The sequence below is a fragment of the Muscardinus avellanarius genome (assembly GCF_963383645.1).
Source record: "Muscardinus avellanarius genome assembly, chromosome: 2".
NCBI lineage: Eukaryota > Metazoa > Chordata > Mammalia > Rodentia > Gliridae > Muscardinus > Muscardinus avellanarius.
In genome coordinates, this window is record NC_137787.1 from 122551125 (window position 1) to 122568047 (window position 16923).

General features: G+C 44.0%; 1 protein-coding gene across 1 annotated transcript in view; it reads right to left on the reverse strand.

The window, feature by feature from the left end:
- The window catches only part of MIPEP (mitochondrial intermediate peptidase), a gene marked incomplete at both ends in the record, with an annotated part of 136496 nt that overhangs the window by 114287 nt on the left and 5286 nt on the right, over positions 1–16923 (reverse strand). The window contains 6 exons of the mRNA XM_080689425.1: positions 1812–1968; positions 2457–2639; positions 7415–7478; positions 10354–10440; positions 12947–13035; positions 15535–15708. Of these exons, the coding sequence (XP_080545551.1) occupies positions 1812–1968; positions 2457–2639; positions 7415–7478; positions 10354–10440; positions 12947–13035; positions 15535–15708 (754 nt within the window). The remainder of the gene's footprint in view (positions 1–1811; positions 1969–2456; positions 2640–7414; positions 7479–10353; positions 10441–12946; positions 13036–15534; positions 15709–16923) is intronic.

Genomic DNA, 16923 nt, shown 5'->3' on the forward strand with positions numbered 1-16923 from the left:
CCTGAGGGAGGTGGCATTGGGGCTGAGCAATGGAAACAGGCCAAAGGCGGCCAGGCCAGAGTGAGCGGCCGTTCCCATGGCCTCAGGGCGCCTCTGCAGAGGCCTCCGCTGAGGGCCTCCACAGAGGGCCTCCGCAGGTGAGGGAGAGAAACAGCTGTGCACAAAAGAATGATGAACAAGGTGGGGGGGCTTAAAGGGCTCTGGGGAAGGTCTGGAAATGCTTGGGAAAGACGGGATGAACATGGAAAGAATAGAAATAGTGCGGCTTTAAGGATGGATCTTCCTACAGAGTTCGTTTCCTAGGCTCCCTATCCCACAAGTGGCCAGCCCATCCAGGCACGGGACCAGAAGCCTCACAATGCCGAACTGCTCCCTCTGAACCAGCTCCATGTCTCATGACCATCACTTCCAAAATGCATCGTGGATCTAAACAGCTCCACCATCTCGGCCACTCCAGTCCTGAATCACTGCCTAAATTGTGCCTGTCATCTTTAAATGCCTTTTAAAAAGTTTACTCTATATACATTTATATTATTCTCGTTGTATAACATTCTCCCTTAGACATGATGAATCACGAAGGGCTCAGCACGGTATCGGGCGAGTTTATCGCAAAGCCAAGAAAAGGCATTCTCCCCATGCCACCCAGCACAAAGCCTCCGGGCAGTCCTTCTCTCGGAAAAGGAGGCTTATGGGACAACGCGTTTCTGTATGCCCTGGCCTACGTTTCATCTGACCTCAGCAAAACATTCATTTTTCATTCTTTCGCCCTGATTCTAACCAGTTTAATTAGATTGAATACAGAAACTAGTTGAGTTAGAATGAAAATAATCTAAACTAGCATCATATGAAAACTCAGGCATGATTTATTCTCAGTATACACACGCAATAAATTATCTTGGCTAAAAGAATATGTGCCAAATTTCTTGCTCTATTTAAAGATCATTTCTATCAAAAGATGTCAAAAATTTCAATAAATTGCTGGGTGTGGTGCCTGGTGGCACACACCTGTAAATTCCACTACTTGGATCCCGGTACTAAGTCAGGAGGATCATGAGTTCGAGACCAACCTCGACAACTCAGCAAGAACTTTAACAACTTAGCAAGACCTCATTTGAAAATAAAAACCAAAATAGGGCTGGGAGGTGTAGCTCAAAAATAGAATGTCAGCCGGGCATGGTGGCACACGCTTGTAGTCCCAGCATTTGGGAGGCTGAGACTGAAGGATCACAGTTCACAGACAGCCTCAGTTATTTAGTGAGGCCCTCCACAACTTAGTGAGACCCTGTTTCAAAATAAAGAATAAAAAGTAGGGAAGGGGGTGTAGCTCGGAGGTTGAATGGCCCTGGATTCCATCCCCAGACCCAGAAAAAAAAAAAAAATAGAATGTCTCTGGGTTCAATCCTTAGTACAAAAGTACGTGTATGTGTACATGATGTGTGTGTGTGTGTGTGTGTGTGTGTGTGTGTGTGTGTGTGTGTGTTAAGGCCCTGGGTTCAATCCCCAGGACCACCAAAAAATAAATAAGTAAATAAAAATTTAGTTCTAGCCAAGCATGGTGGCACAACTTGTAATCCCAGCATTTGGGAGGCTGAGACAAGAGGATCGCCGTTTCCAGCCAGTCTCAGCTACTTAGTGAGGCCCTCCACAACTTAATGAGACTCTGTTTCAAAATAAGGAATAAAAAATAGGTCTGGGAGTATGGTTCAGAGATAGATGCCCCTGGGTTCAATCCCTAATACCTAAAAAAAAAAAAAAAAAATTCAGTTTTGTAAAAACCCTATTTGGCCTCAAAAGTCAGATAATAGGCTCACCTGGATTTTGAGCTATGGTTCCTTGCAGGGCTCTGTGGGAAAATGTAGAGTAGCCCACTAACTTCGCCAGGAGATCTCTGCTGCTGAGCAGTTCTTCTAAACATTTCAACTGACCAGCACTGGGATACAGAAATATTTTATAAGCAGCTTCTCTCACCTATGTATAAAAAGTGAGAGGCGTGAGTGCCAGGACGGGACGCACAGCGCAGCCGCAGCACTGCCCCGCGCTCCCGCTGCTGACGTCACGTCTACACAGGTGGCCACCGTCCAGTCACCCCTGGCGAGGACACGCGGCGCTTGCTGGAGCTCCAGCTGGGCCCAGTGGGACCGCCGACTCACTGCTGTGCTCTAACGCGGTGGAGTGAAGAAGCAGGCATTAGGCACCTCAGCTGTCTGCAAGGCCCATCCATCATTACTGTTACTCACCATGTTCTACAGAAGAGTTCTTTATGAGACGTGAAAAATTAAGCCATTTTCATGATTCAAGCATTAAAGGAAATAATGAGTGAAATTTTTAGGACTAAGTAAGACTGAAAGATTTTTCAGGATATTAGTATATCGCCACCCTAACTTTTGGGTTAACAGCACACATGTTTAGCATGTCTAGCTGGGACCTAAGCAACAGAGAGAAGGAGAGGGCCGTACCAAGTCGTCGGGCGCTTCTGCGTGCAGACCATCGACTACCACGTGATTCCCGTCGCGGGCAAAGTTATGGCGGATGTGTTCGGGCAGCAGATGCCTCTCGATCTTGTTGGGAAAGTTGGTTCCCATGAGAAATTTACTGCTCAAGTCCAAGATTTTAACGTTGAGGTCCACAGCTCTTTTACGCTACATGTGGGAGGAGTAAACATTATTTATAGGCATTTCATTCTTTTATTTACTTTTATTTTTGTGGTAGTAAGGATGGAACCCAGGGGCATTCTACCTCTGAAGTACACTCGCAGCCTGATTTGATTCTTTTGTTTTGAAACAGGGTCTCAATAGGTTGCTAAGAGTCTCACTACTTGCTGTCCTTGAACCTGAGATCCTCCTGCCTCAACCTCACAAGTACTAGAATTACAAGCGTGCACCACCACACCTGGTTTATTTTTAAGTTTTGAGATGGGATCTCAGTAAGTCGCTGGGGTTGGCCTCAAACCTGTCATCCTCCTGTCTCAGCCTCCCAAGTACTGGGATTACAAGCTTGCATCACCACACCCAGCAGATTTAGACATTTTAAATGAATGTTTCACAACTGATAAGACAACCTATAAAGTTAAAAAACAAACATATATATTACTGATATAGGACACTTAATGACCTGCTCTTGATAACAGATATCTAAGATCCCAATTTTATAATGTTTCTATGTTTTAGGATTTATACAACTTCTATTTCGTATCTAGGCTATGTGACTAATCTTTGACATTCGCAATGTAAAAAGCACACAATTTTTCTCCATCTCCGTAAACCCCTTGTCAAGGGACTCCAAGAATAAGGAGCTGGGTAGGCTATTCAATATGGCACTTATAAAATATTTTGGGGTTAAGAAAAACTAAGTATTTGAAAGGTAGACTAGAAAATATATTTAATCTTAAAAGATTATATCAAAGGGCAGAAGAAAAGGGAAGCAACAGAACTCTTCTCACAAATATGAACAACCATGTGAGGAAGCCCATCAAAGTTTTTTTTTTTTTGTACTAAGAATTGAACCTAGAGACATTCTACCTTCAAGCTTTGCCCCAGCCTGATTTTATCTTTTTATTTGGAAACAGGTTCTCACTATGTTCCGGAGAGCCTTTCTACGTTGTCGAGGCTGGCGTTGAACCTGCGATCTTCCTGTCTCGGCCTTCAAGTACTGAAATGACAAGTGTGTGCACGAAGTCCAGCCCAATTAAAGTTCTGATGTGGCACACTCCTGAGCTGCTATAACATGGCAAGCAAGGAAGCCATCTGCAGGAGACAGGGGCCCCACGTGGCAGGGCCACAGGGACCCCATCCCTGCCAGGCCCTCAGGCAGTAGCCAGGATGCAGATGGTGTCTGTGGACAAGTCTGAGTTTTGTCTTGAACTGTATGCTACAAAGGAGTCGCCACAAATGTTAACTCCAGTCACCACAATGAGCTGGTCACTCCCCTAGAGCACGAGGTGTGGACTGCAGATGCTAATCACTCAATACCCGGTGAGCGTCCGCCCCAGGCTCAAGGGGGGCTTTGAGGGGCTTCATTCAGGTGAAACACATGCCAATAGAACACTATTAATACATTCTAAAGTAAATTTACTACCCCTTTAAAAATTACAAAGCAAGCTGGGTGTAGTGGCACACACTTGTAATCCCAGTATTTGGGAGGTTGAGACAGGAGGATCCAGGTTCACAGATAGCCTTAGATACTTAGTGAGACCCTATTTCAAAATAAAGAATAAAGGCCGGGCGTGGCGGTGCACACTTGTAATCCCTGCGCTTGGGAGGCAGAGACAGGAGGATCGCACAGGTTCAAAGCCAGCCACACTGGCTTCAGAGACCCTGTTTCCAAAAAAAAAAAAAAAAAAAAAAAAAAAAAAAGTATAAAATAGGTTTGGGAGTGTAGCCCGGAGGTAGAAGGGTTTCCCGGAACCCCAGTACCACCAAAAAAAAAAAAAAAAAAAAAAAAAGAATAAAATATAGGGCTGGGCATAAAGGTAGAATGCCCCTGGGTTCCATCTGCAGTACTGAAAAAAAAAAAAAGGGCAGCACGAATTGCTTTTAAATTTAAATATATAAGATGTAAATGTATGCTTCAGAAGGAGCTAAAAAATTAAATATTAAATACATATTAATAACCCAGAGTTTCCAATGTAAAAATGTTAACTCCCTGGGAAACATAAATTTTCAGAGATGCCAACATCTTTTTTTTCCGGTACTAGGAATGGAACCTTCTTTTTAGCCCAATTTCTTTTTGCCTGTTTTGTTTCTCATATGGCCACATGTCGCCACCTAATGGCAGCCAGTGGAATCACAAGTCACACAATACCTAGAAATTGCACCAATCTTCCCCATGCTTTCACTATGAATTTTTTTTTTTTAATGTGATAAAATTATTTCAATTTTAGGCCGGGCATGGTGGCACACGCTTGTAATCCCAGAGCTTGGGGGGCTGAGACAAGAGGATCGCACAAGTTCGAAGCCAGCCTCAGCTACTTAGTGAGGCTCTCAGCAACTTAGTGAGACCCTGTTTCCAAATAAAATATAAAATAGGTTTGGGAGTATAGCCCAGAGGTAGAAAAGCCCCTGGGTTCCACCACCAGTACCACAAAAAATAAATAAATAAATAATAAATAAATAAATAAATAATTTCAATTTTATCACCTGGTAAAATACATAGAAAAATAAAAACTGAGTTTACTTTCTGATTTCAACAATCTGTAGGTATTATTTCATCATTTTGAGATAACAATTACAGATGCAGTACTCTGAACTCTCTAAAACTTCTATGAAATTGTTATCTATTAAATGATTGTTAGATACACTTCTATTTATTTTGTTATTAAATTATATTTATAGCTGGACATGGTAGCACATACCTGTAATCCCAGTATTTGGGAGGCTGAGACAGAAAAACTGAAGGTTCAAGGACAGCCTCAGCAATTTAGGGAGACACAGAGTCAAAATAAAAAAGAGAGCCAGGCGTGGTGGTGCACGCTTGTAACCCCAGCATTCGGGAGACTGAGACTGGAGGATCGCAGTTCGCGGACAGCCTCAGCTACTTAGTGAAGCCCTCCGCAACTTAGTGAGATCCTGTTTCAAAATAAAGAATAAAAGTAGGGCAGGGGGTGTAGCTCAGAGGTCGAATGCCCCTGGGTTCCATCCCCAAATCCACAAAAAATAAATAAATAAATAATAGAAAAAGGGCTGGGGTTTCGCTCCAAGGTAATTGTTCTAGTGTTCAATTCCCAGTACCAAAACAAACAAGCAAGCAAACATATATTCATGAGGCCCTAAAATAAAAATTTTAAAAAATTATGTGATGTGGAGGCCACATCTATAGTCCCAGCTCCTTGGGAGCCTGAGGCAGAAGGACGGCTTGTGCCCGGGAGTTTAAGGCCAACAATGAGGAAGATGCCCATCTCAAAAAAATAAGACTGAGAAGAATCTAGGCCTTGACGTTAGTAATGTTGATGGGTTTACTTCGCCATTTCTCTTCTTGAACATGTAACGTGTCTTCCTTGTACAAGGAGGCTACTAGGTAAGAATTTGGTTGATTGAGCTCTTGCGTCTCTGGGCTGAGGGGTTCCCCAGGGTGTTGGTTGCTGGAAAATAACGCTATACTTAAGGACATGCGAGAGAAAAGCAGAAAAGTCTGTGCTGGAGAACATACATGATTTGTCAGCAAACTTTCCAAAGCACCTTTTATGAGATTATATAAAATATTACAATTATTCACATAGATCCCTACTTAGCAACATTCCTTCTGAAGCTATCAAACGTGATTAATGTTAGCTAGCATTAAAATGATTCATGCAATGTTTTGTTTTGTTGAGATACTAGAGACTGAAGCGAGGGTGCCGTAGCACAGACCTAGCGAGAGGGCGAGGAGGAGCGGCTGTGCAGCACCTGCAGGAAGGGGGGGGGGGCACGAGGAGAGGCGCCAGAGAACAAAAGCACCCACAGGTTCCCGTGTTCACACTCAGGTTGGCCTAGGTTACAGCTTCCAAAGTAGCCTCCCCACCTCTTGGCCCACCACTCTCTCCACAAAACAGAAGTAATGTCACCAGTCTCCAAGCTGTCATGAAGACAGGATGAGAAACATACGCTTTAACAGAACAAAGCTCCAGTGATGTGAGTGACGGCAAATGTTAGGAAAAGCTTCGAAGACCTTTTCTAGGACTGCTCAGCCATGTGGTCGAGGTTACTTGTTCTCAGACCTGAGAGCCCAATCTGGTGACTTGGATACTAATTATAATATGAGTACTGGGAAGGGAAAAGTACTAACTGACTCCAGAATTTTTGAGTGACTCAGAGAATAATGGTATGTATCACAGACACAGAAAAATACTAGTAAAGAGCTGACCTGAAGAGGGGCAGATGTTCAGATGTTCACTGTAGGCAGTGAGCTGACAGAGCGCTCACTGGCCTTGTGACCTGATGTCAAGGCGAGTCCTAGTCAGGGCAGGACAAGGCAGCAGGCGTCAAGCCCTTAGAGCCACATGAACTTGTCTAAGGACACACCAACAGCCAGCTCCAGTAGCAATGATATTTATAGTATACGACAGGCAGTCATCCTCAGTGTCTTCAAGGGACTGTTTCCAAGACCTTCCCTCCACGGACACTGAAATCCACACGGGTTCAAGTCCTTACAGAAAATGGCACGTACTTGCATGTGGGGTGGAGCTGGGACCCACGGCACCGCCCTGAACGACACCCTCGGCCCTAGTTTGTTTGTTTGAATTGCTGAGGCTGACCTCCTTGCTGTGATCTTCCTGTCTCAGCCTCCCAAGTACTGGGATTACAGGGGTGCTCTATCACGCCCTCAGCTCTCCGAAGAGCCGAGATTTTTGTAAGATGCAAATTCAAGCACTATAGCAACAAAGATGTCAGCTATAAAAGTTAGCAAAACAAGAAGAGACAAAAATAAAGGAAAGATTTACCTTTCCTTCGTCTAGATGGATTCCGCTGATCTCAAAATCAAACATAAACAATTCGGCCACTCGCCTAATATAAAACAAGGCTCAGGTTATAACAGACAATAAAAATCACAAGCAAAAGTCTGGTGTTTTGTTACAATGAACTTTGTGAAATACTACCAAAAGCTGTTTCAATGTGCACACACACACACACACACACACACACACACACACACACACACACACGTAAACAATTTGTTTGTCTGTTTTAGCCAAGGAGCTTCATATCTCAGGTCAGGCAAAACATATAACTGAGAATAACGATTAGTCTGCCATGTAGGGGCTTACTCCCTTCCTCAGTGCAAACTTGTGAAAGCCACCATCATAATTACTTATTTATTTTAACTCCATCCAAATCCCAATAATTAAAAACATGAAACAGTTTACACTTGGATGATTTTTCAAAGGCCTCTTGCATGAGATTTTTCAGGTTTTTTTCCAACTAGTAGCAGTAACTTCAAGCACTCAATTCTTTGATGCTGCGCTGGAAGCTGAGTTTCTTGGCTAAGGAGAACTGTTTTCTTTCTTTTTAATCCTGCTTTATGCTTAGAACCAATTTCAAGAGTAACACCTTTTGCTGTCAACAATATCTTTTTAATTGCTTTTTTCTGGAGGTAAGCAAACCAAACATTTGATATAATCTTCTTTCTTAGCTTTTCAAAATGGATATTTTATCTTCCTGATTATTTTGTCAAATGCATTTTGAATGAATGGAATTAAAGTTCTTCTTAAGTCCTGAAAATTAATAATGTAGTCATTTATATTCTTTCTTTCTTTCTTTCTTTCTTTCTTTCTTTCTTTCTTTCTTTCCTTCCTTCCTTCCTTCTTTCTTTCTTTTCTTGTAGTACTGGAGATGGAACCTAGGGGCATTCTATTTCCGAGTGACACCCCCAGCCCTTTTTTTTGGGGGGGGGGGTGGTACTGGGGGGTGGAACCCAGGGGCTTTCTACCTCCAGGTTACACTTCAGCCCTATTTTATACTTTATTTGGAAACAGGTCACTAAATGGCTGAGGCTGGGGCTTCGAACCTGTGTGATCCTACTGTCTCAGCCTCCCAAGCGCTGGGATTACAAGCGTGCGCCACCACACCTGGCCCCCGGCCCTATTTTTTATTCTTTATTTTGAAGCAGAATCTCATTGAGTTGGAAAGGACCTTACTAAGTAGTAGCTGAGCCTGTCAGCAAACTGCGACCCTTCCTGTCTCAGCCTCCCAAATGCTGAGATTACAAGCATGTGCCACCACGCCTGGCTTTATATTCTTTCTTAACTAACAGAGCACTCTTCCCAGGCCCCGCCTGGCCACTGGCTCCACCTCACATCCTCTCCCAGAGAATCCATGAATGCAGGTGTTCAAGACCCATGCTCAGCCCTCCAGAGCTCACTCCCAGCTAGGTACAGCTTCTGTTGTGCTTGACTGGGCTTTCCCTCCATGACCATATCTGGAGAGTCTGTTATATTCTCTGAACACAGAATATACAGTTTGGGAAATCCCCAAGTTAAACAGGTTTCTCTGTGGCTGGGCTTCTAAGAGAGCTTTTTATTTATTTATTTTTGAATTTATTTGCACTGGAGAATGAACCCAGGGGCATTCTACCTCTGAGGTATATCCCTAATCCTATTTTGCTTTTTATTTGGAGTCTCGCTAAGTTGAGGAGATCCTCACTAGTGGTTGTTGCGGCTGGCTTCGAGCTGGCAATCCTCCAGTCTCGGCCTCCCAAGTACTGGGATCACAGCTGTGTGCCACAGGCTCCGCCCACATAGTTCAAGCTTTCCAATTTATCACTTTTTTATACAAAGTTCCTATTGGGATTCTGAGTAACATCCAGAAGTACAGAATGCATCCGACTAGTACAAGTCTAAGGACACCAGCTATCCTGACAACAGGGCTGGCTTCCCCAGTACACTGAGTCAGGCCTGAGGAAGCCAGGCAAGAGCTGGCTCCCGCACACCTGCCAGCTGGTGACGCCATACCCAAACACAGCTTCCCTGCTAACCAAACCGCATGGTACCATCTAGTAGATGAAGAGCAAGATCCCAGCATCAGCTGGCCCCTGGGGGTCACAAGCCACATATGGAGACAGACAAGCAGAAGGGACAGGAGGAAAGAGAACCAGGTGACCAAAGGAGGCCGGGCTCCAATAAATAAAAAGATTAACAGATACAAACGGCTGAGAAGAAATGAGTAAATAAAGGACAAGCCCTGCTACATTGATTTTACAAACAGAATTGAGCAAAAAAAATGAGCTATCCAAGATTATAAATATTCCTATGTATTACTTGGAAGCCAGGCCTTTCAATCAGACTGATAAACATAATTTCAAAGATCTGCTATCCACCCAGTAAATTAATCAATTTGTTTATATCTTTTTCTGTCTTCTATTATGGACCTTTAAGCATAAAAACAAGTGTACTTAGCTGGGCATGAAAGAGCATGACAGTACTCCCAGTACTTGAGAGGCCAAGACAGAAGGATTTGAGGCCGGCCTCAGCAACTGAGAAAGACCTTGTCTCAAGATATATAAAAAAAAAAAAAGGCTGAGGGTGTGGCTTGGAGGTAAAACACCCCTGGGTTCAGTCTCCAGTATCAAAAAAGAAAAAAAAAAAAGTATGCTCATCCACTGTTTATGGTTTATGGGTTGGAAGAACACCCACTACATGGAGGTGCTGATAACACAGCAGTAAATCAAAGAGCAAGAGAGGCAGAGATGATCGACACGCTAGATAATGCTGAAAATGGCTAGGACTATGAGGAAACTAAAGATAAGTCGACGGCACCTGACCTGCCAGGAAGAAGCGCTACCCTATCCCTGGAGGACCATGAGGCTGCGGCAGGAACACTAAGGGGGTTCTCCACGGCACCTGTAGAGTCACGGTGGAACGAATGCCAAGGAACGAGTGCATACCTGGTTTCTGGATCAAGGGAATCCATGAGCTTTTTGTCAGACAGCAATTTCTGCAAACTTTGATGTAATTCCACATTTGTGTTCAACCTAAAAAAATTACAAATGAAAAAAAATAAAAAATGAAAACACTTTAAAACCTTATTTTTTTTTTACTTTACGTCATAAAAATGGAGTCAGATTGTTGTATACTCATACCCAGAAGCCAAAAGTTGGGGGAATTCCCCCCCCCCCATTTGGGCCAGGAAGGGTATAGCACACTTAGGACTATTCAGTTAGGGGCAGACAGTGTGCTGGGTGAAACGTCATAGTAACTGACTGCTCTGGAAGGCGAAGGGTAAATTAAATCCACAGTCGGCAGCCGGGGCAGGAAGGGCAGTCATGAACAGGGGTTGGGGAGGATTGCAGTGGTTTAATGGAGAACTAGTTCCCCTCAGAAAGATGCCAGTGCCCATCTTGTTTTCTTAATGAGAGAAAGGAGTGAGGATGGGGAGGCTGGACAAACACAGGTTCCTGGTCCTGAGCTGAGCACTGTTTCAGCTTGGGACTGGCAGGCCCACAAGGAAAAGAACAGTTCGGGACACAGGATTTCGTGCTGCACCCAGGTGCAGCCCGTGGGCCAGGACAAGGTATTCAGACCTGAGGTTGCTATGAGGATTAAATAAGGTCGCATATGTGCAGTGTGCATTCTTCATAGTAGTGAACTATTGACTGCAGCCAGCCTGCCCTTAGCCAAGGCTTGGGAACAAGAGGCCGCCACCCCAGCGCTGGTCTCAACCTAACCTCTGGGTCTTGTTTCTTTTTTTGGGGGGGAGGGGGGTACTGGGGTTGGATCCCAGGGGCATTCTATCTCTGAACTACACCCCTGGCCTTATTTTTTTTTTTTAATTTTATTTACAATACTGGGGATGGAATCCAGAGGCATTCTATCTCCAAGCTACATCCCCAGTCCTAATTTTTATTCTTTATTTTGAAACAGCGTCTCACTGAGTAGAAAAGGCTGTCCATGAGCCTCGATCATCCTGAATGCTGAGGATTACAAGCAGGCAACCACCACGCCCGACTCCCTCTGGACCTTCTTCCCCAGGTGCCACAAGGTCATGGCATCCTCAGGGCTAAAGAGTAACCTGGGTCTAGATAACAATGTGCTCTAGGTAACAACCTGCCTGGTGGATCCTCAGGAGGAGACAGTTACAAAAACCATCCACCCATGAGGTTTTGGTTTTTATATATTTTAGGCTTTTTCTCCCCACTATCAGAAGATAAATTTATTCCACACATGTGCTGGAAATCGTCCTGATTGTCAAACATCCAGATGTTAGTTACGGTGCAGCTGGAGTGAAGGGGAAATGTGTTGCGGTGTGGAGACAGCAGCGCTCTCAGGGAGGCCATGGGCCCTGTCAGGACTCGGCCTCCAATAAGCTGCCAGGCGTCCCACAGAAGAGAGCATCGTGGACTCGGCACACCACTTCCTACCGACAGTGGCTCTCCACTGACCCCACAGTTAACATGTCATCCTCACACCAGGCTGCATCAGCATCCGCAGGACGCAGCCTTTCAGGGCATCCCAGGCAGGTGGCCTGGCCGTGCTAGCCGTGTCTGGGCCTCACCCACAGGCAATGGCCCTTTTCCCACGAGTCCCCGTGAAAACCTTGCAGGCGCCCCAAGTCTGGACACGGCAAGGGCTCGTTTTGTTCCTTTAGTGCACTGACTTTCAGTGGCTGCAAGAAATACCACATGCATTGCACCAAACTGAGCAAAGGCTGGTCCAGGGAGTGAGCGCAGCCAGACATCCTGAGATGCCAGGGTTTCTGGAAAGCCCTTCTAACCAGAGAAGCACCTACCTCCTTCTCTAACTTCGTGTATGAAGGGGAGTTCTCAACACCGCAGGCCCGTCTTTCTGTCCTAAGTCAGTTCAAGCCTGGGGCTCTCCCTGCTGGACACCCCCGTGGCGCACTGGCATATGGAATATGGCACTTGGAATACGGCCCTGTCTGCAGTTATGCTAACAAGCACTTCAGAGCACTCGCAAAGGGTGTAAAAACATTTCAGTTTACCTCAAAATCACTTTAAAATGATCCACCTCATCACAGTCTCAGCCCTCCCAGAAGGTTTTCTGTTCCCTCCAGGGGCCCGTCACAAGGCAACAGGGACGGAAGGGCAATGTGTGTATATAATTCTGGCTTCTCGCCTTGTGGCCCAGACAACAGCAAGGAGCCATGCAATAACCTAGGAACTGCAAGCTGCCACCAAGACACTAAAATGGCCTCGTTTTAGTGTAAGCAAACTGGTGACCTGGGCTACTGGACACCTGTGTCCTGACACCTCACACATGTGGTTATTTCCTTTAGTGCCCCCAGCACCCCGGCAAGGCAGGGTTGGCTTGAGTGCCCCATCTCAGACAGGGAAAGGAACTGGAGGAGCTACGTTACCAGCCCACGTGTCAGAGCCAGGAGGTGACCCTACCCCGGAGCCCACCCTCTCCAACCCTGGGCAGCGCCCCATGGTCACACACACCACCTTCCACCCGGCTGGGCGGAGAAGGTGGGCGGATCCGAGAGCGCATCACCCAGCACACGGCAGGGACAGCACCTACTTCTCTACCATGGTGCCAACACTTCTACAGGCTTCTTCCGCTGCCTCTCTGTACGCTGGCTCGGGGTGTGCGAGTTTCACAAAATCAGCCTAATAAGGGAAAAGACAAAACCAAAGGGGAATTTGCTAGAACGCTTGCTTCCAAGATCGGAGTGTGAAAATGAAATCGTGTGCTTCACAATGTGCCACCTGGCTACCCAAGCCAGCCGCCCGGTACCGCGCTCCGGCACCGCGGCTTCCCCCCACCGGTGGGGCACAGCCATGATGCACACAAGTTATTCCTTGGGACCGAGTTTTGTTTTTGTTGTTTTTGTTTTGTTTTAAGAATTGAAAATAAGATACTCTTTATTTATAGAACCGTTTTTTTTATAAGAAAATACTTTGGTGAACTTCAACCGTCTTTCTACTTCAAATGAACACCAAGCAAATCTTTGTAATCCTACAGTTCAAAAGAGCAGACAGACCCTGGTCTCTAAGGTTCAGAAACTCTAACCCCAGACAGTAACTCAGCTTTTAAAAACTGACACACAGTATTTCAAAGTCAATTTAACCACATTCCAGTCTTGTGCAGAAACAAAGGCACATTCTCCTAGTCCTTCCAGTAAACTATGAACTCCTGGGCCCCATCTGAGCCAGAGCAGAGACTATGGCAGCGGCGGCTGCTACATTCACTGCTAGAATTAAACCTAACAAAAATATTTCTAAAAATGAAGTCATGTAAAACTAGATTTTAGTTTTTATGTTAATTTTAATACATTGCAAAAGAAAACTGCGACAAACTAAAGTGTAGAGAAATTACAAAACACTACATATTTTCTTTATTCTCCAAGATGTGTATAACTATAATATGAAATAAAAATCACCACAAGGTAACATTTCCTAATTTTATTATCAAATAGCTTTGAATGCAGAAACATTTAAATCCATAGCTTGGTACATTTGTTGTAACAATAGGTAACAAAAGAAATCAGAACTAAAGCAGCCGAGAAATGAGCTAGGTAAATGTTACAGCATATTTTATAAATTACAAATTAATATGTTTTTGAAGTTACAATCAATGTGAAAAATCACAACTCTGGTATACTCTGAAAAGTTTTCAGTGTAATAGTGATGAGGACAACAATTCTATTACAAAAATACTGTATAAAAAATAAAAAACAAACATTGGCTGAGAAAGTTTACAAAACTATTGCTTTACAATGGTTTCAATCATACACGCTAAGATCTTAAAAATTGAAAAAGAAAAGTTCTCTAAGTTCTTTTACCCAGTAAATTACATGTATAAACCACATTATAGTGTCTTTTAAATAAAGTTTTTAAAATAAGATAACATATCACAAATATTAAAAACCTCAAAAACAGAATAAGATACAGGGCAGAAAACTTAAAGTATTTTAGTGAAGAGGCAAAACAACAATAACAAAAAAAAATGTGGAGAAAAATTCTACGGCACTGCTTAAATAAGATGGAGACGGAGATAACGAAGAGTGAGTTTGAAGGGCCTGACTGCCAGGGCCAACCTCCAACTACATGAGAGGTCCATGCTGCACGCTTTCCTCTTCAGATTCAGTGACATAATTACACAGAGGAAGCTCCTTGGCAGTGCATCCCCACAGCTTCTCCATCACCAAAGAGGCACGCCCAGTGCACACACTGGAGGGACAGGACGACGACCCAGTAACACTACCCAAAGCCCGGAATCCTACTCCTGAGGAAAATCCCTTCAAATAAGATACTTTATTCGTTTTCTTAAAACTAGGACTATTATACATCTGAAATGTGTTATTGCACCTCTATAGGTGTAGAGGCAAAAGGGATGGATCTTCTTCTCAAAAGGAAAAAGAACAAAGATGGGCAGGTACTGGGCTGAGTGAAAGTCCGTCTCAGAATGTCTATCTGGTTCCATTTCTATGACATTCTAGAAAAGACAAAATTACAGAGATGGAGAACAGACTCAATTTAAAACAAAATATTTTTAAAGTCTGTAATAGAAGGGAGGTGTAGTGGTGCACACTTGTATTCCCAGTTCTCAAGAGGCTGAGACAGGAGGACCACAGGTTCGAAGCTGGCCTTGGCAACTTAGGCCCTCTCCAACTTAGTGAGACCCTATTTCCAAATAAATAAAATCAGGCTAGGGATATAACTTGGAGAAAGTCTCTAGTATAATTAGCTTGATGGCATTCTTGAATAGGTTTATAAAAACTGGTTTTCATTCATCTTATAAAAAAAGGACTTATGTTATAATGTAACAGATTAAATGTCCCATTAGAATTTTGGTATGAGTTTTCATGAACAAAGGACCTTTGTCACAGAATCTCCACTGTATCAGCAATCATCTTTTTATTAAATATATGCATATTTTATCATACATCCATTTATAATATATGTACTAAATGTCACCTTTCAGATATGTTTCCTGTTTCTAATGACATACTTCAAAGAGAAAACTGATAGCTAACAGCTCTCAAGTGACTCCAGGCATTTTTAATCATATAATCTAATATGCACCCTCAACAGAAAAGATTAACCTTCACATAAGTATGACTGCCTGAAAGAGAGGCAGTTTCGAGCCTCAGCAAAGCCTCTTACCAGGTCGGCCACTCTGCACAAGGCGTCCGAAAGCTCGTCAAAGATGAGCACGGTCTGGGGCCCGGGCGGGGCAGAGCAGGCGCGCGCCACCAGCAGCTCGCTCTTCCTCAGGGCTGCTTCCTGCGCAACGCGGAATCCTTCTGGGGCGCTGAGCTCAGGAACTCCAAAGAGACCCTTAGATCCAGAGAACACATCAGTTTACAACCAAAATTAAATGCAGCTGGGCAATGGGGGTGCACGCTAGTAATCCTAGTACTCGGGCAGCTGAGAAGGAGGATTGCAGGTTGGCAGCCGGCTGCAGGTACATTGTAAGGCCCTCCACAACTTAGTGAGATCCTGTATCAAAATACAGAATAAAATATAGGGCTGGAGGTGTAGCTTGGAGGTAGAATGCCCCTGGGTTCCATCCCCAGTACTGGGGGGGAAAAATAGCATGTGCTTGTAAAAAAAATACTTTTCTCATAAAGAAAAACCTGGTTTTTGTTGGTGTATCTGACAATACCTATGGCTATAGATATCACTTCACAATTCCTGCATTATTTCACATAGATTAAAGATGTTTTAAGGCCAGGCATGCTGGGGCACACTTGTAATCTAAGCATTTGGGAGGCTGAGTCCAGAGGATCACGGTTCACAGACAGCCTCAGCTACTTAGTGAGGCCCTTCGCAACTCAGTGAGACCTTGTTTCAAACATAAAAAGGACTAAAACATAGGGCTGGGGGTGTGTAACTCAGAGATAGAATGTCCCTGGGTTCCACCTCCAGTACCACACAAAAAAAGATGTTTTAAGAACTAAATTTTAAGCCGGGCGTGGTGGCACACACCTATAATCCCCGCGCTTGGGAGGCGGAGACAGGAGGATAGCACAGGTTCGAAGCCAGCCTTGCTGGCTTAAGAGACCCTGTTTCCAAATAAAAATATAAAAAATAGGTCTGGGAGTGTAGCCCGGAGGTAGAAGGGCTTCCAGGAACCCCAGTACCACCAAAAAAAACAAAAAACAAAAAAAACCTAAATTTTTTGTTGGGCGTGGTGAGACATGACTATTGTCCCAGTACTTAGGAGGCTGAGCCAGAGGACCAGGTCCTCAGCAACTTGGTGATATAGTCAGAAAATAAGATCATTTTTTATAATTATATATATACATATATATATATATATATATATATATATATAATGTGTGTGTGTGTGTGTGTGTGTGTGTGTGTGTGTGTTACTGGGGGTGGAACTCCGGGCTATACTCTCAGACCTATTTTTATATTTATTTGGAAACAGGGTCTCTTTCTCTTTTTTTTTTTTTTTTTTTTTTGGTGGTGCTGGGGGTGGAACCCAGAAGCTTTCTACCTCTGGGCTATACTCCCAGACCTATTTTATACTTTATTTTAAAACAG